Genomic DNA, 25,706 nt, shown 5'->3' on the forward strand with positions numbered 1-25,706 from the left:
TAGATGGTGGTACTTGTGCATTTTAGACACCGAATAATTTTTATCCGTGTTCCTCAGACTTTCATCAGAACTAATTTTGCTCTGCGCTTCACTGACTTCCAATGAGGCCCCACCCATGTAGCCTTGCCCTGCCTCATGTCGGGTCTTGCCATGGGCTCCCAAGGACAACCGGCTTCCCATTTGGTCTTTGATCATGCGGCCTCCCAACCCCATCTTTGGTTAACATCTTGCGGCGACAATACAAAAAATTTTTATAAACAAAATGGCATTTGTGATTATCAGCGCAGGCGCCATCACTTCTTTCCAGATTTCACGCACCGCCTCATATTTATTGTGGCCCTAAAGTGCCCTATGTTTCATTATTGCTGCATTCTGCATCCCTTATATTTTCAGGTTATCTTGGTGGGTGTCTGAGTACGCGTTCCCTTCATATATGTATACGCCGAGGTATTTACATTGCCTGCTTATTGGTATGAATTGCTGTTGAGTTGACACTGCGTAGTTACTCGCTTCTTCATTAGAGATTTTAATTCCCGATTCCACTGTACTAAATTTGAGACCTAGATTTGTCGTTGTGCTCTCTTGTATTGTAAGGTAGACGCACTCTGTTGACCGCATACATCTCTTTGGGATGCTTCTTTTACACCATTTCACCATTACGCGTGCGCGATGAATTAAATCTTAATTGACTGTTCTCCAGTTGTTGGCCTGCAACGCCTTTAACGTAAAGCGTGAGCAACAATGGAGACAGAGGGCACCCTTGCTTCATGCCTTTGTGGATTTTCGCAATTTCGTTACAAGTACGGCCTTCACATACAATGTTTACTCGGTTGGGTATATACATTGTTACGGCGCAGAATGGGTGGCGCGAGTCAGATGATGACGATTTGACGCGTATAGGCGCAATCCGTCTCGACAGCCATCTTGTGGATGCGTCGTTGTCTCTCTTGTAAATATTGTAAATATATCTTAAATTGTGACTTCTCCATCGTAACAAATTGGTGAGAGGTGCAAGGTACCCACTGGAGACAACGAAGCGTCGCTGTGGTCATCACCTCGGACTGGACAACATGACCGACGAAACAGGACCCGACATGGCGCGGCCTACATCATCGCCTACAACCCCCACGGTTGTGCTGGCCCAGCTGCGGGATCCACCAACACTATGCGCATGGAAGGCTGGATCACATGGAACGCATGGAAGGCTGGATCACCATGTATGAGTGAGTCTGTAAATGCTCACAAAAAAAGAGATCCGAGGATTATGTTGACTAACTTTGTCTTCTACCTGCAAGGATAACCACAAGGAAGAGCTTAATGACTGGGATACGTGCAAACAGAAGCTGATGAATTGTTCGGCCGTCCCGCGGACGGAAGAGCGCCGCTGAATATAACTAGCGACCCGCGCACACATCTCTACAGAATCATACGACTCACATCCATGACGTGCTGGCTCGGTGCCGTAAGGCCGACAGCGATATGGCTATGTCAGACAAGCTTGGGCATGTATTGACGGGATCGCTGACGATGCTTTCCACTTGCTCATGTAGAACAATTGGGAAACAGTACAGGACATCATAAAAGAGTGTCAATGCTTCGAGCAGGCCAAGAGCCGCCATATTGCAACTCCGTTCGCACGTCCGCTGAACACAGCTGCGACATCCTCTTCTGACGACAATATAGGTGTGCAGCGACCATCATCTTCAGATAACCTGACGTGGATAATGTGGCACGAACTTGAAGCTCCTGCAGGCCTTTCCTCCCGCCCCAGTAAGCCGTACAAGTTGCCTACAGCACCCTTTCTGCCAGAAATCATCCACAAAGAACTCGCTTACCTTGAAGTTCCTTATGTATGTGATGTTGCCGCTTCACAGCTGTCTCGTGCTCCAGGTTCATCGACTAGTCCGCGATATCCTGCACCCTACCTAAATCCACCCGAGTGGCGAAGCACAGACGATCCGCTAATCTGTTTTGCCTGCTGGCTTATCGGTCACATTGCTCGCCATTGTAGCAGCCATGCTGTCTCTTGCCCTCTACGACTGCTATTCACCAGTTATTATCACCCCGAATAAACGAAGTGCCGCTACCAGCCTCCTTTGGCACCACAACAGCCAAACAATGACGCTCGTGTTCCAAGAAAAAGACCCTACTCGTCGTTCTGATGTCACCAGTCGCGTTCGCCACCAGCTCGTTGACCATCGTCCCTATCGGTACAGGCTCAACGTCCGCCGTCCCCGATGCAGCCACTAACGCCCGTCTCCCGAAAACTAAGCGATGCAGCTCCCGGAGTTTACGCTGCATCCATGACTAGACCGCAAGACCTTCTGATCACTTTGCCGACCAAACAGAACTTCATGGACGTTTTAGTCGATGGTGTCAGTGTGACAGCACTTATTGTCACTGGCGCGCTTGCGTCCAAGATGAGTGCCCAAGTGCGCCGACGCCTGAACAAAATTCTCACACGCGCTGCATCACGCACCCTACCCGCTGCCGAAGTATGAATACCTATCGTCCATGGTATATGCACCGCTCGCATTGGCATTGCGGGGCGCCTAATAATTGATCTTTTTTCACCATTTTGGAGCAATGCCTTATGATGTTACACTTACCTTAGAGATGCATCGATCTATTCAGCAGCCCTCTAGGATTGCGCGTCTAGTGTCATTCAGCTTCAACTGCCCGACGGCTGCTATAGTACACCAGTCACACAACCACGGTTATGCTGTGCCGCAGACATCCGCCTGTTTCCTCAAGCCACTGCCTACGTCACTGTCGTTTATATCTGTTCCCGACGGCGTCTACGTACTATGTCCCACCACTGACATGCTCTTTGAAAGAAATTTGGTCGTTCCGCATACAGTGCTCACTATTGCAGGCAATGAGACTTAGCTCCATCTACTCAATTTTAACTGCTCGACTTAAATTCTTCCCAGAGACATGTCCTTGGGTGACATCTCGCCTTTGAAGAAAATTCGGCTATTGACGAATTTCTGTCGCCCTCTACAGGAATCTGCAATTCACCGACGCTCACCGACGAACCTAGCAAGATGATTGCAGCTTATCTTCTTCCGGCCCAAGCTGCTGACTTTCGCCGTCTCTCGAAAACGTACCGCAATCTTTTTGACCTTGACGGCTGCTCTTTAGCCCAGACAGCAGTTGTCACCCATCGTATTTACACCGGAGACGCCAATCCGATACGTGATCGGCCATACCCTGTTTCACATGCTGAACAAGAAGCGATACAGAAAGAAGTGGATAAGATCTTGACTGAAGGCGTTATCGACCATCTTGCAGTCCATGGACGTCCCCTGTTGGCCTTGTCAAGAAAAAAAGACGGCAGTTAACGCTTTCGTGGGGATTACAGACACCAACAAAATCACACGCAAGGATATCTACCCCTTCCAACGTATTGAGGCCTTGGACTGCTTGCACGGAGCCAAGTATTTGCGTCGACGGACCTTCGATCAGGCTATTGGCAAAGATCGGTGGATGACATGGACCGTGCGAAAACTGCCTTCGTAACACCTGACGGCCTTTACCGATTCAAGGTTACGCCGTTTGACCATTGTAATACCCCGGCAGCCTTCGAAAGAATAAGGGACTTCTTACTTCGCGGCTTCTAATGGTCCACATGTATTTGTTCTCTAGACAATGTCATAGTCTTTTCACAATCTTCACGAGTCATCTAATGCGTCTGTCGGCTTCTCTTGCTGTTTTCTAACACGCCGGCCTGCAATTGAACTCATCGAAGTGGCACTTCAGACGTCGTCAAATTGCCATGCTTGGCGATCTCACCAGTGTCGCCGGCGTTCAACCCGACCCTGACAAGGTTTTTGCTGTCCAGAACTTTCCTGTTTCATCTTCCGCCCAAGATGTAAGACGCTTCGTTGGGCTATGCTTCTTTTTTCGTGGGTTTATCAAGAACTTCACAGAAATGATTGGCCCGCTCACCGACGTACTTAAGCAGGACGTTGCTTTACCATGGGGCCTTGCTCGACCCAAAGCCTTCTCCGCCCTCGCACGCTTGCTGACGACTCGCCCATTGCTGGCTGATTAGGATCCATGGGCTGTCACTGAACTTTGCACTGATGCCAATAGCCATGGAATTGGGGTTGTACTTGTTCAATTGCAACGTAACCTAAAGCGCGTAATTGCAGACGACAGCCGTCTCCCGTCACCTGCCAAGATGAATTTTTCGATTACCGAACCGAAGTGCCTGGCGTTAGACTGGGAACGTGCCAAATTGTGCCCCTACTTCATATGAGACTTGATATGCCGCTACTTGACATGGAACATTGTCGTTGGTTACCGATCACCGCGCCTTGTGCTGGCTTTCTTCACTTCAGGACCCCACTGGACGATTGGGTAGACGATTGGGTATGGCTCCATGAGTATTCATTGCCATTTTTATACAAGTCAGGCCTTTTGCACAAGGACGTCGACTGCCTCTCTCGTCATCCTGTGGACCACTCTCAGTATGATGCGCATGGCATTGACGCTTGCGTCCTGGCCATTGTTGACCTGCACGACATCCGCCCTGTTGAACGGCGTGTTGACTGCTTAGGTGTTCTCATCGATCGTCTCATTTCAGGACAGTCGGAGCCCCATACTGCGCATGTACGTGCTCCGCGAGGACGTTCTCTACCATCGCAGCTTACGTCCTGAAGGATCGGAAATTTTGCTTGTACCAGGCCATCTCCGCATATTAGTTCTTGAGCAGTTGTCAAGACGTTCTTGAGCACTTACCTTTCGTGACCTTCCATTATAAATGGTCTAGTCCCGAGACCGCTGGCTTTTCATCCTTTTACATTCGGTTTCGCCGCCGCCCTTCTTTCCCCTTTGACTCATTGCTTCCTTCCTCGAGGAACACTCCTACTGATTATGCTCAAGACGTCTTCACACGGGCTTGCACGACACGCCAGATTGCCGGCACCCGTCTCGCCATCAGGCCACGCAGAAGATCCGGTATGACAGCCGACCTTGGGACGTCCGATTTCCTGCTGGATCCGTTGTCCTCCCTACGGACACCTGATCCGTTGTCCTCCTATGGACACCCTGTCGCGGCTTTGGTTTGTCTGTAAAACTGCTACCACGTTACACAGGGTTCTACACAATATTGCGTCAGCTGGGCGATCAGAACTACGACATCGTTTCACTGGACTCGCCTGTGTCGCTGCTGAAGCCTTACTTTGCCGCGAAAAAAATTAAATTATCGGGTTTTACGTGCCAAAACCACTTTCTGATTATGAGACACGCCATAGTGGAGGACTCTGTAAATTTCGACCACCTGGGGTTCTTTAACGTGCACCTAAATCTAAGTACACGGGCCTTTTCGCATATCGCCCCCATCGAAATGCGGCCGCCGTGGTCGGGATTCAATCCTGCGACCTCGTGCTCAGCAGCCTAACACCATAGCCACTGAGCAACCACGGCGGGTACTTTTCCGCGAGTTCACCTCGCTCATAATTAGAGCTGAGACGGTGCTTTTGCAGGCGGGGGTTATGTCACGGCGCTGAAATGGTGGCGACATACAGAAGACGATGATCCGACGTGTAGAGGTGGATCGATCTCGACAGCCATCGTGTTTATGCATCGTTGCCCCTCTTGTATATTGTATATATTGTAAATGCATCTTTATATGTGACTTCGGCAACGTAACAATGTCTCACTCAGCAGCTCCACGATATCGTCATCTATGTCTTCGTGCTTGAGAATGTCCCATAACAACAACTCGTAAAAGTTGTCGTTGTAATATCTAGAAATACTATTCTCAGCTACTGAAATCTCCATGCACGGAAGTAGAACAAAAATATTTTTTATGCGAAGCTTATTACTAGAGCTCAACCCAGCTCCTCAGGCGCGGCGGTGTCGCCTTCAATACCACGTGACACCGTGACGTCAGGACAGAGGAGAAACGGGGCTCCAACTCGCGCCGTCGCTCGCGGCGTCGCCTTCAAGGCTGACCACCATGACGTCACGACAGAGGAGAAACGGGGCTCAAACTCGCGCAGTCGCTCGCGGCGTCGCGGCGGTATATAAGCAGCTGCGCTTGCCTCTTCTAGACACTCACGAGGTGAGATGCCTCCTGTAGACAGAGCTGTTCGTTGGAATGAGAAGCGAAGGTTGCGGCGTGCTACAGAGACTGTTTCTAGGTGGCTTTGCTACGGCGCAGCGACTACGCGCCCCGCATCGGACGCGGTGAGCGTCGAGCAACGCAGCGTTCGGTGCGACAACGAAATGTGCGCCTGAGCAAGCGCCGCACGCCTGAGCCGACGCCGACGACACCGGCTTTTCTGCGACACGAGCTCCTTAACGCTGTCGCGTTAAAATAAAGGCTAGTATGCTTCGCATCGTGGGCTTAACCTTAGCTAAGCCACAGTCAGTTTTTTTGCCATGTGCCTGGTTTCAACCCATTCTGCAGTTCCACCAGTACATGATTTCTTTTTACCCATTTCGACGGTTGTAATTTTATAGCTTCGCCAGTGCCATCCTACATCACCCAGACGTTACTGTAACTGGCCTTTATGAGCTCGTCCTATCCTTGCACTTTTGCCCTTGTATATGAGGTTGATCTTGTTTTAACGCAATCCAACTGTAATTTTCTTCGTTTTAATCACTTGTTTAATGGCATTAGTGAGCAGTACCTTGTTCTCCCTACCTAAGTTTTTGATTGGCTGTATTGGGATTTCATTGGGTCCTGCGGCATGGTTATTCTGGACGTATTAGTCTGTTTTTTTTATAGAGACCTTTTATATGGTAAAATATGCTCTCTCAGGCTTCTATGTTGATGCTGAATCTGTTTGGGTCGAAACTGTATTTTCTTATGTGCCGAAGTTAGCCCTAATGGCAGCTGTGATGTAGCGCAGCGATGCCTCTTTCGAAAATGTTACCTTATAGCCGTATGGAAAATTTTATTTGGAGCTCCGAGTGCTCTTACATGGTTCGAGAAGCTTTTTGGTGCGCCTTTGTCTATATTGCAAATGCTGTGCGTCCAACGTTCACTTGTGTATTCAATTTGTTCTTGCACGAGCTCAGTCTCCACTCGTTTTTTTTTTCACGGTGTTCCTTCTAAGCAGCTCCTCTTCTTCGTGTAATCCCAAATTTTTGGCTTCTCAGTGATTCCTAGACGCTTGCTTGCGCTCTTCTATAATTTGCTTTAGTTTTATTGTTCAACAACTTACATAGCCTTTTATTTCCAATCGAACAATTGTTTTCTTTGTGTGTCTTATCTCCTGTTGCACAACGTCTACTAGTTACCTGTATACTTCGACTGTTCCAGGAAACACTTCCATTTTCTTCTCTATTTTTTTGCAATGTCTGCTATTTGCTTTTTATTCATATTTAGAAATTCCGATTTTATTGGTTTGTGTTTAGCGTTGGTATATCTCCCAGATTTTAAGGTTAAACATTTATGATCGCCACCAAGCTTATCTTTCTTGTATTCATATATCATTAGTTGGTCTACACATAAAACCCAAGAAAGTGAATGGGGAAACGGCGCACCGGTAGCTTAATTCGTAGGGCATCGCAGGCGAAATGCGAAGGCTGTGGGATCGTTCCCCACCTGTGGCAATTTGTTTTTCATCCACTTTCATTTCAATTAACTTAACGTTTCCTTATTTCATTTACTAAGCACATGCAATTTCCCCTATGTTGTCCTTGGTGTCAGTGTTTGTTGGCTTCTTATGATATGACTAATAAATATCGGGCCCCTAGGATAACCCCCTTTCTTCTAGTTCATAAGTCGGTCTAGCCATCCGTAGACGGTTGCTGAAGCAGAGGCGCAATTGATACATGATTGCTTATTTCCTGTTTCCAAACTGCTATGTTACTTGTGCGTGACACTTGTTCTCGCTATTAAGTACTACATGGCTCCGTTCATCACACAGATCCAACTCTAGAGACCCGTTGTAATCAGTATATGCTCCTAAATCATCTGCGTGCGCGATCATACTCCCACTGATGTCTTTTTTCCTACTTCCTGAACTCAATAATATCGCTTCTAATGCAATAAATCAATTATTCACTCGCTGCGGTTGTTTAGTGGCTACGTTGTTGGGGAGGCTAAGAACGAGGTTGAGGGATTGAGTCCCAGCCACGGCGGCCGCATTTCGATGGAGGCGACATGCGAATACACCCCGTGGAGCCCACTACGGCATGCCTCATGATCAGAAAGTGGTTTCCCCTTATAAAACCTCATAATTTAAATGAATTCCTCTATTTTATGTCTGCTCGCTACCTGCCCATAGGTAAACTACTCCCAACCCCGTGTTCTTGCCTTGCAATGGGCCGCTAATCCAAAAACGCTCCACACCATTTGCCGCCTTAGAACTCGCCTAATTAGCATGCCTGTGCCTCCACCTTTCCTCGACACAGTCATTCTGTTGCACCTCTCCCACACAAAGCTGGGATTAACAGGCAAATTCTCCACATATCGATGTGTTTAGGTCAACGCGTAAACGCTGAGCAGCCTTTCATTTCCCGGCCATTCTTCCTGCTTGCGGTCATCCTGCAAGTTTATGTATTAAGGTTTACCTTTTCTATGCTTATTCTTGATGCGTCCGTCCTTTATTTACTCTATGTGGTCTACTTAGATCTGCTGTTTGCTTTGAGGGCCGCGGCATTCAATACTTAATCTTTCTTCCTGATTGCCTGGGGCCCGCCTGAAAGAGCTTGCAGCACACGCGTCGCCAACTGGTGGCGCCACCATGATCGTCATGCTTGGAATTGGTTTCGTCACACTAAGCATCGGGAAAAAAATTAAAAGAATCATTTTGATTGGTCTAGAAGAGGAGCACGTACTGAGTGCCGCATAACCAGTGACCTAAGTTTCCTTGTTCCCGCAGCACAGCAGTTCAGTGCGCTGCCACTCCTACGATGTGTGTGTGTGTGTATATATATATATATATATAAATAAATATATATATATATATATATATATATATATATATATATATATATATATATATATATATATATATATATATAAATATATGTGTGTGTGTATATATAGTGAGAAAAGAAGATTGAGACATGTTTACGGGGGGTTTAGAAGACATCCATGGGCATGGAATGCATACAAAGTGGAAGGCACTCCGCGCGACATCAGCGAGTGTCGCACTCGTCTGTACTGCCCTGAGCTTCTTCTCTAACTGTGCTTTGTAACATGACCCCCGGGGCCAATGCACCATCCCAGTGCTTGCTAGGTCGTCCGAATGGTGTCGCTTGAGGCGGGTGACATGGATGACATCAGTGGAAGTTTGAGACATAGTGTACTCAAGAGGCGTGATCTCATACGTTACCTCGGTCACTTGGCGCAAGACACGGTACGGGCGAGGGTAAGGCGATATCAACTTCTTGCAGAGGCCAACGGCCATGGCGTTGTCCAAAGAAGGATCATATCACCATGGTTCAAGCGGTAATCCTGGTGGCGGGCATCACATAGAAGCGTCATTGATTTTCCCGCAAAGCGTTAACGCGCAGGCGTACAATCTCGCGCACCTCTGCAGCTCTGAAGATGGCCTGACGGGCGCATTGCGACGACGTGTCAAGAACGGCGTAAGGAGCGTGTCAAATGGAAGCATTGGATTTCTTTCGTACAAGGGATAAGACGTAGTAAACAGGCAGAGCCATGTCAGGAGGAATTATAGGCAATTGTTAAAAGCGCAAAGTGGCGTCCCAGTAATGATGGTCGGCAGAAACATAGATAGCAAGCATGTTTTTGATAGTTCTATTAGGACGGTTTTTGATGCTGTTGGTGTAAGGGTGATGCACCGTCGTCCACTTGTGTTTTGTAGCGCCGGAGTGTAAGTGGTATTGGACAATTTTCGATACAAAATGGCGGCCCTGGTCTGCGAGGGGGCTGTCGAGGTGCCCAGTGGTGAAGTATAACGTCTTGGAGAAGGAAGTCTGCAACATCGGTTGCACAGATGGTTGGGAGAGACCGAGTTATCCTGTACCAGGTCGTGTAGTGGGTAGCGGCTGCTATCTACTGATTTCCGTAGGCAGATAGCTTAAATGGACCATGGAGGTCGAGACCAACCCCTAGAGAATGGCTACGGTGGTTCGTCAAGAGGTTGAAGGTGACCTGCTTGGAGTACTGCTGGTTTCTTGTGGCGCTGGAATTGTTCACAGGATGCGGTGTAGTGGCAGAGGAACCGTAAAACCGGGCTAAAAGCAGCAACGCCGAACACGTTCATAGGTCCTAGAGGGTCCAAGGCGATGTGCGATAGGAACATCGTGTTGCTCTGCGAGGACAGTTTGATGCGTATGTGTGCGAATAACGAATAGCAATTCAGGACCGTCAGGGTGCATGTTGCAGCGGTACAAGACGCCATCCTACAGCACAAACATACGCAGAGAAGGGGAAGGTGTCTGAGATGTTAGCCGGATAATGAGGTCTCGCAAGTATCAGGTCACGGCGTTGCTCATCTCTGATGTTCTGAAACGCAGTAAGCGACAGCACGCACATAGGCTCGCAGCTTTCGGGAAGCCCCGGTGGGTCTACTGGATGGCGTAGCATCCAGTCTGCATCTTCATGCAATCAGCCATTTTTAGGAACAAATCAACCGAGAGTTCCAGTTGGATCCTCGAGGGATGAAAGCCAGCAGAAGGCATGATGGTCGGTGATAACTGGGAATCGCCGGCCGTACAAGCAGGGGCGAAATTTAACCGCTGCCCAAACGATGCAAGTCACTCGCATTCAGTAACAGATTAAGTGCGGTCCGCTTGTGACAGAAGACTGCTAACATACGCAATAACACGCTCGAAACCTCGCTGGCGCAGAGCCAAAACAGTGCCTATTCCATGACCGGTGGCATTGTTTCAAACTTCCGTTCGAGAGCTCATGTCCGTATGGGCCCGAATTCGTCGTGAAGTTACTTGTACGGCAAGCTCAGTTAACGGAGTAGCTTGTTCCGGACTCCAGACAAAAACCGTGTCTTTCTTGAGACGTTCTGTTAAAGGACGCGCAACGTTAGTGAAATTGCATACGAACCGGCGGAAATATGAGCAGGGACCCACAAAGCTTCGTGCATTGTTTGAAAAAGTCGGCACGTGGAAATTCTTGATGGCGCGAACTTTCTTAGGATTGATGCCGACGCTGGAAGAATCGAGGAGGAGTGAGAGCCGTAAGTTGCCGGCTGCAGAAGTGACATTTGGACGAATTGAGTTGAAATTGGGGAAAACAAAGAATTGCCGAGAGGCGATCGAGGGGCGTGACAAAACTTGGCGAAAATTTAATAACGTCATCACAGTAGCACTGGCAGATGAACTAATTCAATACCCTGAAGTAGAGCGTCTACCATACGTTTAAATGTAGCCGGGGCATTACATAACCTGAATGGCAACAATTCAAACTGTTGGAGGCCATCATGTGTAATAAGAGCGGTCTTTTCGAGATTCATGTCGTCAGCTGCAATCTCCCAGTACCCAGTGCGAATAACTATCGAAGAAAAGTAATTGCCCCACGTAAACAAACGAGGCCCTCAGCTATCCGCGGCAGCGGATGCACGCCCCGTTTGTTTCTTTGTTGAGATGGCGATAGTAGACACACAAGTGCCAGCTCTCATCCTTGTTTCTCACGAGCACGACCGGAGAAGCCGGAGGGCTACACGAAGGTTGAATGATATCTTGGGCAAGCATCTTGTCGACTTCATTCAGTATGACTTGGCGGTCAGCAGAAGAGACGCGGTAGGGTTGTCAGTCAAGCGGGCTGGTGTCGTCGGTTTTTATCCGAAGTTTCACAACTGACATTTGATTGAGCGGCCTGTCATGAGATCGACAATACCCTGGTAAAGAAGTGAAGGCAATGAAGTGCGTCCGCATGGAGGCCGGATGGTCAGGAACGATCATTGTCCTGAAAGGTTCTAATACTCGTGTCCCGGATGTATTGTTACACTTCTATATACCCTGTACTTGATTGTGAAGTATCTTGCCTGTTTTATTAAAGTGCATATACCCTTTTTACCTATGGAGGCTTTAGACAGCTAAGTCCTCGTAGTTATAATAAAAAGATCGATCACGTGTGTGAGAAACAAAATGGGTGCTTCATGAAAAATGCACATCTTTGAAATAAGATCTCTCCTGAGAGGCAAGCAACATAAGAAATTCAACCTTGTTGAGCACACCCTGTTAAGATGTCGCAGTGTTTGCATGATGGTACAGATTTCTAAGGGGAATTGTTATGAGCGGGACGCTAATAGAGAAAGGAGCCTTTACTGTATTCGTAGATGTCCAACTTCCTTTGTCCTGATGACCCCTCGACCTTAATTTGATGGTCGTACCCGGAAGGCATAAGACATTTCACTTGCTGTTGGACAATGCGAGACGCTGTTTCACCAAGGCCCTGGTAGAGCTATGTTCAATAGCTAGTGAAAGCCGATACAAAAATAATTTTGCGCGAAACCTGTCTCATTGTTTATCGTAAAGTCCTGATGGAGCCAGAACAGGATCCGAGATCTTTAACGTGACTGCCTTTATTTTGGTGCACCTAGCAAACCACTCTCCAAGGCGCTATATTTGCGGCATGTTGGAAAAGAGAACCATTGTCCAGAATGTCCGCAACAACCTCACATTGCTTGGCCACTTCACATGTGTGAAGCTGCTTCAGTACACTGGATCTTGTTGCTGTGCGGACATTTCTTTACCTTTTTTATACCTCGACTCACCTACTGAATGGTATATGAGCGTGTCTAGCCATTAACGTTAAAGCACTCAATTTGAATTTCACTTGCATTATTAACAACCAAATGTATTCCTACTTGATCTGAATTAAATGACCCCATACCTACTGTAAACAATGTAATAAGCAATGCTAATATGGAGGAACAGATTTAATGCTATGAGCAATTTAGAAAAAGGAGTCAAATACGTTCAGTTGTGTTTTCTACATACCGTATACATAGAATAGGTTTCCCATAAAGCTGATCTCTCTAAATTCTTATCCCCGCGCATGGCCTTCTGTTTTTTCAGGCATATTTGTCAACATTTGTAAGTAATTACTAATCAGGTCATCGGGTCAGCTGGCGCTCGTGCGCACTAATTTCTTCCCCCTTACACGAACTGGCATTCAACTCCATTTTCGTTCATTCACACTCACCTAAACTAGGTCAATGACTATGAACTCTTGAGAAATAAATCTAAGTGAGTGAAATGGCTCCCGAATATTTCTGTAACTGTGGTGATATTACAGCGCATCTACCTGCCGAATTGTTTTCACCAGTAGAGCAATCTTGCAAACACGTCGTTTGCTCAGCTCCACCCCACTTATGTACTTCAAATTATCAGCTTTTTTCTTCTTGTGGTTAATCATAGGCATATGATCTTTGCTCCCTGCAATGAACATCAATTCCTGGCCTTCGCTTTACAGTGCTCTGAGCTACTCTAAATATTCACTGGAGAGCCGGGGGTTCTGCTTTCTCTGGTGGAGTTGTTACAACTGTAGCCCCGTGGCACATTAATCCTGCATACAAAAATATTCAGATCGGAATGACAAAATTGTGAAATTTGACAATTTCTGAAATCCAGGCCCTTAAGACATGTCTTTTTAAGCTATATATGTTTAGCATAGTTGATATCCTATAGCGAAAAATCAACATTACATATTTTCACAAAATGCAAAATGTCCACTTTGTTTATATTTTTCTCTCATTTGACAATACTTTTTGCCATGCAGCGCAGTTTTTAGGCAACAATACGAGATAACGCATGCACTGCAAACAATATGTTTTTCAGTCTGCCATGGAAGTTGAAACTGCTACACTGCACGTCAGATATCACACTTTCAGAGTTTTGCCAGTGCCATAAAACTTCGCCTCTTTTACGCGTAACGAGTGCACAGTTCATCTCCGAGACATGCGTGGGTGGTTATGCTTCTAGGGCAAACTGGCACTTCGGAGCTGCTGCTTCATGGGAGGTGAATGATCATTTGCGCGTGAAGCATGCACGGAGCCAAGTGCGCTATGAATTTTAGTTAACCCGATGTATTGTAGAGGAAAGCAAGAAACCTTCGGAAATCTACACACTACACGGAATAAATTATGTAACACAGTAAGAAATCGTTCAAAACGTTGCCGTCCTTTGACAAACTTCAAGTACAAAATGCAATGAACTCCTTTCTCGATGCGCAAATTCCTGATAAAATCAGAATATATCTTGCTTAAAACCGTACATGGGCTTACCATCAACGCTCTAAATGCAGGAGCAAATACACATTCGCGCATGAAATTTTGACGATTAGGTTATTAGGCTACAAAAGAAAAAATTGCTGAAATAATGCATTTGTACATAACAGAAACGGATCTTAGCTTGCAGTTAAGGCAAGTTGACACAGCAAAACTTTGATGGGCGTGTTCGTATACGGGTGTCCGTAGTAGGCGTAAAGACTTTTAAATTGACGACATCCGTTATTTGTGGGCTCAAAACGATGCGATGCCAGGAATGAAGCATTTAGCAAGCATAGCGTATGAGAAGCGATAATCGACTTGCTGAATCGACGCTGCTTCACTGTGGTGCAGCACGCACACCTGCACCCGCCTAATCCAGCGCACATGTCTGCCGCCGCCACTGATCACCCCTGTGTGGCTGCAGCACATACAAATGTTGTAGAGGTTGCACTGGCTTGAAAGTTTACAGTAACATTATTGAGATCACTGACAGCCTTCATCGACGCGGCCAGATGATTCCTCAACACAAACACAGTAGCATAATATCGCCGGCTCATCGAAATGGCAACAAATACCAGTTACAGCAGTGGACTCTTCAGCCAGGTCACGCAATGATTTTCATCCTTCTCCAATGGCGCATTCTTTTCTCCTTTCTGCCAATCCAATACTCTGAACAGGGCACACAGGTGACTACTTGTTCCTTAGTGTATCTGGTCTCTCCACGTTTTCCCTTTCTTTCGCTTTTGAGACTGCTCTCCTAAAGGCAGTTAGCATCACCATCTCCGCTCGTTACAGCTTTTGCTTCTTTGCATTCTCTCAACGCGTTGGCGCACATCCTTTGGCACCAATTTGGCAGGGCCACATACACACGCCCCGTTTGCCCATCGTCCACACACAGCCATGACCAGCAGGTAACCGGCGTTTTGTCCTGTATTAACGGGCTTGAATGTACGTTTATATGCGGTGCCGGCAGCATTGAGTGCAGCTTTCATAGAGGAAAGTATGCAATACTAGACTAAGTGTGCAAAAGCCCTATCCTCAAATTGTTGAAGTATCGAAGCTGTGTATAATCCATGAATGTTTCCCGCATTTGACATAATGTCGCGTGGACACTACAACTTTGTCATCTTATTTTAGGTTGCTTTACATACTTGTGTTTCTGAATATCTTGCACCTTTCTAGAATAAGAAATATATATCCTAGAAAATGTACTCACTGCAGTCACTGAACGTGGACGCTTCTTTTTGGTTTTAACAAACGCGTCCAAAATCAGTGAACTGGTCCTCCCCATCCCCTGCACCAAAAAAAAAAAAATTCTCCATTATCGTGTACCTAAATGAAAATTTTCCAGAAATACCTCCCTCTCACTTTCAAATCAATTCACTTCCACCTATATCGTGCCTATTTATAATAAATTAGGCCGAATTGTTTTATTGGTAACTGCTAAAGGTAGAGATGCTATGTTGTTCTGTATGAAGGGGAGGGTCAATACACTGATGTTATAAAGACACAGACATGTGTTGAACGCGGAGCAACATAGTCTTGATATCCACGAGACTGCGGAGTGATGCTTGAAGTAGACAGTAACATTGTGCTCATTTGCTGTGATAAGAACATATGGAACTTATAACTATGGACAAATGTGCATTGACAGTCGTTTTGAACAGATTCTTAAAAAAAGGTTTCTAGAAGAGCTGAGAATATATGCCCCTTTTTAGGTTGATTACTTGCAGTATTGGAGGACACTATTCCTTCTTTAGGTTTACTTGAAGAGGTGCAATCGCGTCACTTGACAAAATCACTTTTCGTAATATGTGAGCTTTAAAGAATAAACAACAAACGCAAGTGGCCACTTCAGTAAATAAGAGATCCCGAAGAAAACAGGTCCGCGTACTCAGCGTCTATGAACACTCAATATCTGCGCGTGTTTTTCTTCTGTAACAAACTTCAACAAATGCTCCTTGCAGGGCTTTCCGGAACTTGTGAAAGAAATAGAGGAGAGCCTTTTGTTTGGAAGGACAGTAAAGAACTCACAGCACAAGATTGTTCCAGACTACGGTGGTGTCCACCTGTCCATAATCAAGGGTTTCGAAGCCGTGACTATCATATCCGGCATCAACGAACCGTAAGTTCGCAAAAAATTGCATAGGTGCTGACCCTGCCGCAATTCTGGAAGATTGTTTTTCTCTGATTATTTCATAAGAAGCACGCTTAAAAATACCATTGTACCTACTACTTATGATACACTATTGTCACGCAGTAGTGACGGTGAGGAAAGCAGAAAAACTGGGAATGAAGAAACTAGCCTTTTGTGGGGCAAACGTTTGTGGGTCAAGCGCGTCAGCCTTTATACGGGAGTCATCGAAGGTTCCAGAGTAATCGGTGGTGCCCGCGTTTCTTTCCGAAAGTTCTACACAATTCGCGTCACACATGAAATCAGATTACACAAACTTCGGTGACAGCAGAACCATCGATAACATTCGAGAAACTTCCAAAAACATGCGGGTGCGTCCTACGCTGAGCGACAACATTCGTTGGACGATCAAAAGCGCTCCTCCGTAAAAGATAAACAAGTCCATGTGTCACTATTTACTAGTTAGTACCGCTGCAGTAGGTAAGAGTAGAGTTAGTAATACAAAAAATTTAGCCATATGCATACCGATTGTTTAGCTTTCAGTTCTACAAAATGTTTACAAATCATCTGTTGCAGAAAGCAAACTTCTTGACCGTGAGGTGAAATATTCGAAGCGGCGGTCAATACTACCACGAGAAATCGAAACGTATAATGAACAACTTAAAAAAATCCACTAATAATGTCTTCGCGTGAAACTAATTTTCGGGATGACAAGTTTTGAGACATTTCTGAAAGTGTGGAAAGGAGTACATGAACATTTAAGATAGTCTCTGCTTCACTGCATACAAAAAAGGTCTCCAATAAGTATTGCGAATGACAGCGTATTTTTATGCTGAATTTACTCGCAATTCGACCCACGAACACATTTTTCCTCGTTTATTCTCAATTCGACAGGCTAACACATTTTCCCTTCTTTCCGCATTCTCCCACCTCACACCCTCTCCCCTTCAGAAGAACCCCAACTCTATATACTGTGGCGAGGAAAGCATACGTCGCCTAAAAGAAGACAAGTCCCCTTGTCGAAACGTTGGATCCTGCATTCACCTAGTTCGCGTTTTGCTCATCGTCTTGAATTTCCATCTACCGCATTCCCCGTTTTTTATGCTGAATTTGGTGGCACATGTATCCCATCTGGTGTCATACTGGAATTCCAAGTAGATACACGTCAGGAACTCACCGGCTGAAATTTGTAAATTGTAAGATTACCTGTATAGTAATATTTCTGAGGGTGATTAGTGAATTTTGGGTAATTTTCTTTGTATGTGTTGTTACTCCAAGGTATATGAAATATGAGTTAGATAAAAGCTGTAACTAGTGTGACCCTGATGTACTAACTACAATGACCAATTTTTTTAATATGTGTTAGGTACATAAGTATGTGAACGCCGGGTTAGATAAGAGAAGTAACTAGTGTAACAACAAAGTAGTTACGATGGCGACCTTTTTCAGGGTCAATACCTGAATGAATGAGTGAAGGAATAAGAACGTTTTTTACACATGGAGACATTTTTTTTGGACTGATGGCTCCTCTCTTCTTGTTTTGTTTATATGCTTAAATAATCATAACCTAAAAATAAATCGCATTAGAAACCTGGCCATAGGTATATCAAGCAAAGCCATATCTCCGTTTCAATGTATTTGCTAATGGGCTCTGCTGGTACTCTTAAACATATTCCAGTCTGGTTTCAGGAATACGTAAAACATGTCTGCGAATATTTTATGCGTGATATGGATATACGTTCAACAATAACTCATGAAATACAAGAGATCCTGAGTAAAACAGACTTTTAAGTTTCTTTTTTAAGCTATAGTAACGAAAAATTTCTTATCAGTGTTCCAATTTCCTTGAAATTGCTGCAGCTTATGGACGTCTTGTAACTCAAAGACGTACCGCTTATGTTGCTCAATGGTTCTCGTATTTTGTATTCCTGCGCGGCGCGTAAGTGAAAGAATCTAATTGTCTGGTTGATCCTCAATATATATCAAAAAGGTTCACATACGAAATTTGGACAAACTCCGGCTAACTTACAAGTGTGTGGAAGATTGTTCAAATGAATAGGTGCAGTTTATGAAAGTTGTGTGACAGGTGTTGACTTGCAGTGTCTTCATGTAGTCCCGCTTTCAATATCTCAAATATAGTGCGAACTTTGCGCCCGTCCCATGGATGTACCCTTCTTCGTCATTTTTTTCCGCCCTTCGCTGTTATGTGCTCAAAAACTGGTACAGATACCTGTAAAACGGTTGCAGAAAAGAGCTAACGTTCTACAGGACCATAATTTCACCTGTTTATTCTTATATGACCCATAGCGAACGCAGAATCTTGTGTTTTGTGATTTTACCCGAAGCTCCTTTCACAAGTAAGTGGTAAGAATATGTTGAATTTTTTTTGCACTTTGCGCCTAAACGTAAGCGGAACGAGATTAAGAGGGATTGGCCTTCCACTCAAAGTGCGCAGCGAAGCACGAAGAAAGACGGTAGAACGCATGTCTTGGCACGCGTCCAGGTTTGGAAGCAAGAAGGCTTCAGTACCAGGCCTCATCATGAACAACTACATGAGCGCGTTCGCAACGACACCCCACGTGCCAAATGGTCTTAAAGGCGGCAAGCAGCCTAGGACATCCATGGTCGCCGTGTTCGCCAAGCGCGACGACCAGCGAGTCCTCCGCTTCCAGGCGGGAGCCGGAGGAGGAATTCCTGGAATGTGGGCTTTGGCTGAGGTAAGCGGCGTGCACGAAGATGACGAAATCAGACGTGGCAAACGCAGCAGCCATTACACATTTTCATATATTGCCGTTTCGGTCAGATATGAAAGTGCAAACTTTTCGTAAATGTTTCAGACTTATACTGGAAAATCTTTTATGCGAAGCATATTACGAGAGCTCAACCCAGCTCCTCAGGCGCGGCGGTGTCGCCTTGAAACCACGTGACACCGTGACGTCTCGACAGAGGAGAAGTGGCTTTGGCTCAACTCTTGCAAGACGAGCTGGGTGGGAATCGAACCAGGGTCTCCGGAGTGTGGGACGGAGACGCTACCACTGAGCCACGAGTACGATGCTTCAAAGCGGTACAAAAGCGCCTCTAGTGAATGCGGTGTTGGCTTAGAAACGAGCTGTTTCTAAGGCGTGCGTCTCTTGCTCAGGCGCACATTTCGTTGCCGCGCCGAACGCTGCATTGCTCGACACTCACCGCGTCCAATGCGGGGCGCGTAGTCGCTGCGCCGTAGCCCATTGTCTTACACCCCTTGGCGGGTCGACGGGAACGCTGTCGCGTTCCACTCTTGAAGGCGAAGCAGAGTAACGCATGAGTTGTTTCTTCGTCTAGCCGAACCAAATATAGCCAAGCAACAGCACTTCACCAGGCTAAACAGGGGTTCAACAAATAAAATAAAGGCTAGTATGCTTCGCATCCTGGGCTTAACCTTAGCAAGCCACAACCATTTGTTTCTTCGCCGAGACTACAGGAGACGCCCATGAGCTTTCCGATGGCTGCATGATGTCGCCATGCAGGATTTGGTCGACTTGTTGCTTTATAACTTCAAGTTCTTGCGTCGAAACTTGGGATGAGGTCCAGCAGAGTGGTCGAGTTCATACTTTGGTTAATATGCAATGCCTAGCAACTGGAGTTTGTCTGATGTTTAGGGGCTGTAACATAAGGTTATCGCTGGTGCGCGTGCGTCTTCAAGAAATAATTACACAGTTCGCGTCGTGCATGCACTGTGATTACTGAAAGACCGGCGAGAATATACAGAACAGTTAGAATAAAGGATAACATCCGAGTAAGTTTCGAACCATGCCCCTTGCTCCGAGCGATTACTTCGTTGGCGGGTAAAATGCAGTCCCCGGGAAAAGTATACATAAGTATACGTATCATCATCATCATCATGGTTACGCCCACTGCAGGGCAAAGGCCTCTCCTATACTTCTCCAACTACATCGGTCATGTACGAATTGTGGCCATGTTGTCCTTGCAAACTTCTTAATCTCATCCGTCCACCTAACTTTCTGCCGCCGCCTGCTACGTTTCCTTCCCTTGGAATCTAGTTACCCGCCGTGGTTGCTCAGTGGCTATGGTGTTGGGCTGCTGAGCACGAGGTCGCGGGATCGAATCCCGGCCACGGCGGCCGCATTTCGATGGGGGCGAAATGCGAAAACACCCGTGTGCTTAGATTTAGGTGCACGTTAAAGAACCCCAGGTGGTCAAAATTTCCGGAGTCCTCCACTACGGCGTGCCTCATAATCAGAAAGTGGTTTTGGCACGTAAAACCCCAAATACATTACTATTGGAATCTAGTTCGTAACCCTTAATGACCATCGGTTATCTTCCCTCCTCGTTACATGTCCTGCCCATGTCCATTTTTTTTCTTGATTTCAACGAAGATTTCATTACCTCGCGTTTGTTCCCTCACCCAATTTGCTCTTTTGTTATTGGTAAGGTACGCCAATAAGAAAACTCGTCGCATACGTGTCAATAAACCCAGTTTCACAAGGTCACGAAGACGAAGATGATGTGTGATCCTTCTCAAAGTCAGAATGCTGATGACAGGTGAATGCATCGAGAAGTACGACAGACATTTAATTTCAATATTGTACTTTGTACAGCTTGTGTCGAGGAGGCACATAGCGACTCTATGGATTTGATTTATTTTTCTGTGACAGTTCCGTACATCTAATCGCCAAAGAAAAATCTAGTACTTTAAAAGAGCAATTCAATAGCACATGCTTACATAAAGAGGTCTGTGTGCTATAGAGAGTGCCACCCGAATGTTCGTCTAGGCACTTTGTCATAATTACTTGTTCATATGCACAAGACCAAGCTGTGCAAACTGGTGCTACATTGTTGGTAAACATATACAGGACTAAGTAAGCTTTCCGCCACTTTCAGTTGGGGACGCATTTCGCGGGAAGATGTAACACGCAGTGTACAAGGTGGCGAGAATAGTTACTGAAGTTAGGCCAGCGCCACGCATCCGTCCATGCCCACCGTGGCTGCTATTTTGTCGCCGCACGGGCTGTGGTGGTTCGACAAGTTTCTTTCCGCTAGTGTCTCAGGTTTGCTATCGCCGGAGCGGTACCGAAAGCTCGACAACCGTTGAAGCCACTAAAGGCAAGACTACTATGACTCACGAGCGGAAAGCTGTCACAACAGCGACGGCAACTGCTTCACTGCTGCCGAACTTTTCAGGTATAAGCACACGCCTTTCACTAGACACTCTAGTGGTCATATAAAAGGGAAACCTGTTTTGTTCTATACAAACAAGCACTGATTAATCGAGTCCTGTAATATCACCGACCCAGGTGGCGAAACTAGTGCAACCCGTTAGTGATAGGCATCGCATGTCCACACTTATATGAGAGAGCCTACTGCTTGAAGGCGGAAAGTTGACATTTTTTAGATGGTCGTGCTTTCATTGCTTTGGTAACAAGTTGCTCGCGAGTCAGCGTCTCTCGTTAAGTTAATACAAAACGTCACGTCGCAGCCGCCAACTTCTGTGGGCTGCTGCTAGCCCCACATCCCGCAAAGGAAATTGCACATACTATCGCGATAGTCCTACCGCGCGTTCGGCGTCGTCGCACTCGTGATCTTTCTACCCATCTTCAATGCTGAACGATGTCAGCACCGTCGTGTACTTTGGGAAATCATCGGCGTGGGATAACTGGGATGGAGCATGTAAGGAATGAGCTCGGTTGCGTTTATCCGCATTGACGCCGTGCACACCCCGTACCCAGTGCAGAAAGATGAAGATGCAAAATGTGCGATGATAATTTTGTCCGTCGAAGCTGAGGTCACCACAGCTCTTGCAGACAATATTGTTACAAGGCGTGGTGCTTTCATTATAAATTTTCGGCGCGTAAGCACTGCATCGGACGGGGCCGCCAGAACAAAAAACTGTCATCCTCTTGCTTCTCTTCCACCGCTCTTTCCCTACTGCCTCACACGTAGAAACGCGCCGTTACACTGCTCCTCGTGTAGGCGATGCCCGCCGGGCGAGTCAGGAGACCTTGCGCTGAGTAGATAGCTTGAGCCTGGCGATATGCTTTACTTGAGTCCGGGCAGAACGTCGGCTCTTACAGGTGAGGCGCACTGTGCTATAGTTCACCTCGCGGAGGCGGTCGAGTATCGCAAGAGGGCCATCATACTGTGCCAAAAGCTTTGTGCTTTGCTTTGCGTATTGTGCTCCACAAACACACCGAGTCATCGATGGCATAAGTAACGGGGCGGTAGCGGCTGTCGTATCTGGCCTTTGATCTATCCTGTGAAGCTAGCGCACATAGACGAGCAAGCCTACGAGCTTCTTCGGTACGACAGAGCGTCTCAGCTATAGAACTGTCAGCAGTAGTCGGCGAAGGGAAGATGGTGTCTAGAGTACAACGGGGTGGGCGTGCATAGAGCAGAAAGAATGGGCTGTAGCAAGTCGGCTCGTGTCCCGTATTGTTAAATGCGTACGTCATAAACGGAAGAATCTCATCCAAATTCTTATGATTTGACGGACAGACATAGCAATAATGTTGGTAAGCACTCGGTGGGTATGCTCTGTAAGGCCATTATTCTGGGCATGCCATGGCGTCGAAAGTAAGAAGGTAGTAGTACACAAGCTTAGTAGTTCTTCCACAACATCTTGGGTGAACTGGCGGCACGGTCGCTGATTATTATTCGAGGTGGCCCATGCCGGAGCATGATGGAGGGAGTCATGAAAAGGGAAACTGCTGCAGCAGTGGCGGATGGTATGCCGGCCGTCTCGCAGTAACGGGTATGATAGTCGACGCACACGACAATCCAGCGGTTAATCACGGAAGATCGTGGAAAAGAGCTCAGAAGACCGACCAACTTGCTCAAAAGGGGAGCTTGGAGGCAGCACAGGTGGAAGTTGACCGGTGGGAGCTCTGTTCTGGCGTTTATGACGCTGATGTTTCGTGCAGCTGGCAACGTATAGTTAGGTGGTCTGATGCATTTTCGGCCAATAAAAGCGTTCTTTAGCCTGGTACAGAGTCCGCACTGGTCTGACTTGGCCTGGGGTGGGGTCAGCGTGCATGATACGCAGCAAAGCTGAACGAAGGCTCTCCGAAAGCACTAACAGTAGGATTGCACCAGTTGCAGTGTAGTTCCTCTTGTATAGTGAGTCATCGAACACAAAAATGGCGTGCTAGTGTAGCAGTTTGCGTCGCGGAAAAGCACGGCAGCAAACAGGGGTCCTTCGTCTGCTGAGCGTTGAATGCGTCCCTGTCGGGAACAGCAGATGTCAGGGAAGCGGGTAGTGGTCAATGTTGTCAGCGTCGTAGTCCATGGAACCAAGTGGCATCCTTGAAAGGCAGTCCGCATGAGCATGGCGCCGGCCGCTCTTGTACGACGGAGTGAAATAATAGACTTGAAGGCTAAGAGCCCAGCGCGCAAGTGAAAGAGATGGATCACGTAATTTCACAAGCCAAGAAAGTAAGTGACGTTCCCTGACAACTGTGAAGTGTCGGCGGTATAAGTACGAACGAAATCTCTGAACTGCAAATGTTACGGCAAGATATTCGGGTTTGTTCACGGTGTAATTACGCTCTGGTTTGCTTAGCGAGCGGCTGGCGTAAAAAATAACGTGTTTTTTGCCATCGACATGTTGGGCCAGTGCAGCACCAATGCCTACGCCCCTAACATCCGTATGAGTCTCAGTTGATATGGAAGGATCAAAGTGTCGGAGAATAGGTTGTGACGTCAAAAGAAACTTAAGCTGTCAAAAAGAGGTGTCACACTCGGCGGTCCAATCTGAGGGTAGATTCTTTCATAGAAGACATGTCAACTGATAAGCAACGACAGCAAACTTATGAATAAAGTGGCGAAATTACGCAGACAGTTCCAAGGAAGTGCGGAGCTCCTTCACAGGCCGTGGTGCTTGAAACACTTCGACGGCTTCAGTCTTGTTTTGAATGAGGTCCGAAGCCCCGCTTATCCAGAAGATGACCTAATAGTGATGCTTCTCGTTCGCCCAAATGACACTTCTTTGAGTTCAGAATGATGCCATCGTCTTCGGTATAGCTGAAGAATACTTCAAGGCGCTTATTGTATTTACTTAGGGTGCGACCAAAAATTACGTCACCGAGGTAGCACATGCAAATCTCATAGTCTAGGCTCCACAGAAGTGTATCTGTAAAGCGTTGAAAGGTTGCAGGGGCGTTGCACAGTTCTAACGGCATTATACTGAACTCATTGAGTCCCTCTTGCGTCCCGAATACCGTTTTCTCTTTGTCAGCCGGGTCCGTTGGTACCTGCCGATAGTCAGAGCGCAAGCCTACAGAGGAGCAGTATGAGGCTGCATGGAGGCAATCAGTAGCACCCTCAGTCCACAAAAGTGGATAGACGTCCTTTTTAATGACCGAATTTAGGCGTCGATAATCCAGGCAAAATCTCCATGTTGCGTCTTTCCTTTTAACGAGTGTCACCCTGACGAGTATCTTTGTACGCCGGGTCCATCGGTATCTGCCTATAGTCTGGGCGCAAGCTAACAGAGGAAAAGTATGAGGCTTCATGGAGGCAGTCAGTAGCATCCTCGATCCGCGGAAGTGGATAGACGTTCTTTTTAATGACCGAATTTAGGCATCGATAATACAGCCAAAATCTCCATGTTCGGTCTTTCTTTTTAGCGACTATCACTGGAGCAGTCCAGGGACTGCACGACTCTTGAGCTGCTGCCTCTTGAAACATTTTGCGAACTTGTTCATTTATTACCCTGCGTTCTGCCGGGGTGACAGGCTTTAAGTCTGATCGGATGCCCCGTACCTGTGTTGTTCCTGTGACGTGTGCGAGACGCAGGGATAGAAGGCGCTTTGACACACTGGAAATAGTCAAACACAGGCAAGTGGCTTGACAGAACATTGGCCAAGGCGCGGCGCTCACTGATACTGAGTGAATTCTTGACCATGCGAAGAACACACAAGTCCATAGATCCAAAGATTCCCACCTCGCCTGGTCAATCTGCATCCGCCAGTGAATCCACTGGCAAGAGCGCGTCTTTTCGGAAGGCGGCGAGTTTAAAGCCGTCGGGAAGTTGAGCAGGCTCCATAGAATATTTCAAAATCCACAAACCAGTACGCCCATACTCTACTAGCACTAGGCAGTGCGGGGATGACAATATTCTTTTTTGCACGAACTGACCGAATGGGCTCCACAGTGGCATCAAACGTAGCGTGCGTATTGCTGACACAAGCGACTGGAACGCAGAAAACTGACAAGGGTGGAACTATAGTATCTTCAGAGACAGAAAATGTAACTTCCGTGGCAGAGGCTGCAGTCCTCCAGAAGACCGGGCGGAGTGTTGCCGTGCGCTAACAACTCTTCAGTTCGACAGTTAATTGTAGCATCACATCGCTTCAAAAAGTCAATGCTTAAATTTACGCCATGCGTGCAGTGGTATATAATTACAAATTCGG

General features: G+C 46.7%; 1 protein-coding gene across 2 annotated transcripts in view; it reads left to right on the plus strand.

The window, feature by feature from the left end:
• LOC135899103 (scoloptoxin SSD14-like) overlaps window positions 1-25,706 on the plus strand; it is a 99,642-nt gene that overhangs the window by 57,151 nt on the left and 16,785 nt on the right. For both annotated transcript variants that reach the window (XM_065428380.2, XM_065428381.2), the window contains 2 exons: window positions 16,133-16,290; window positions 18,803-19,016. In XM_065428380.2, coding sequence (XP_065284452.1) covers window positions 16,133-16,290; window positions 18,803-19,016 — 372 coding nt within the window. The remainder of the gene's footprint in view (window positions 1-16,132; window positions 16,291-18,802; window positions 19,017-25,706) is intronic.

This window comes from Dermacentor albipictus, chromosome 7 (assembly GCF_038994185.2).
Source record: "Dermacentor albipictus isolate Rhodes 1998 colony chromosome 7, USDA_Dalb.pri_finalv2, whole genome shotgun sequence".
In the NCBI taxonomy this organism is placed as follows: Eukaryota; Metazoa; Arthropoda; class Arachnida; order Ixodida; family Ixodidae; genus Dermacentor; species Dermacentor albipictus.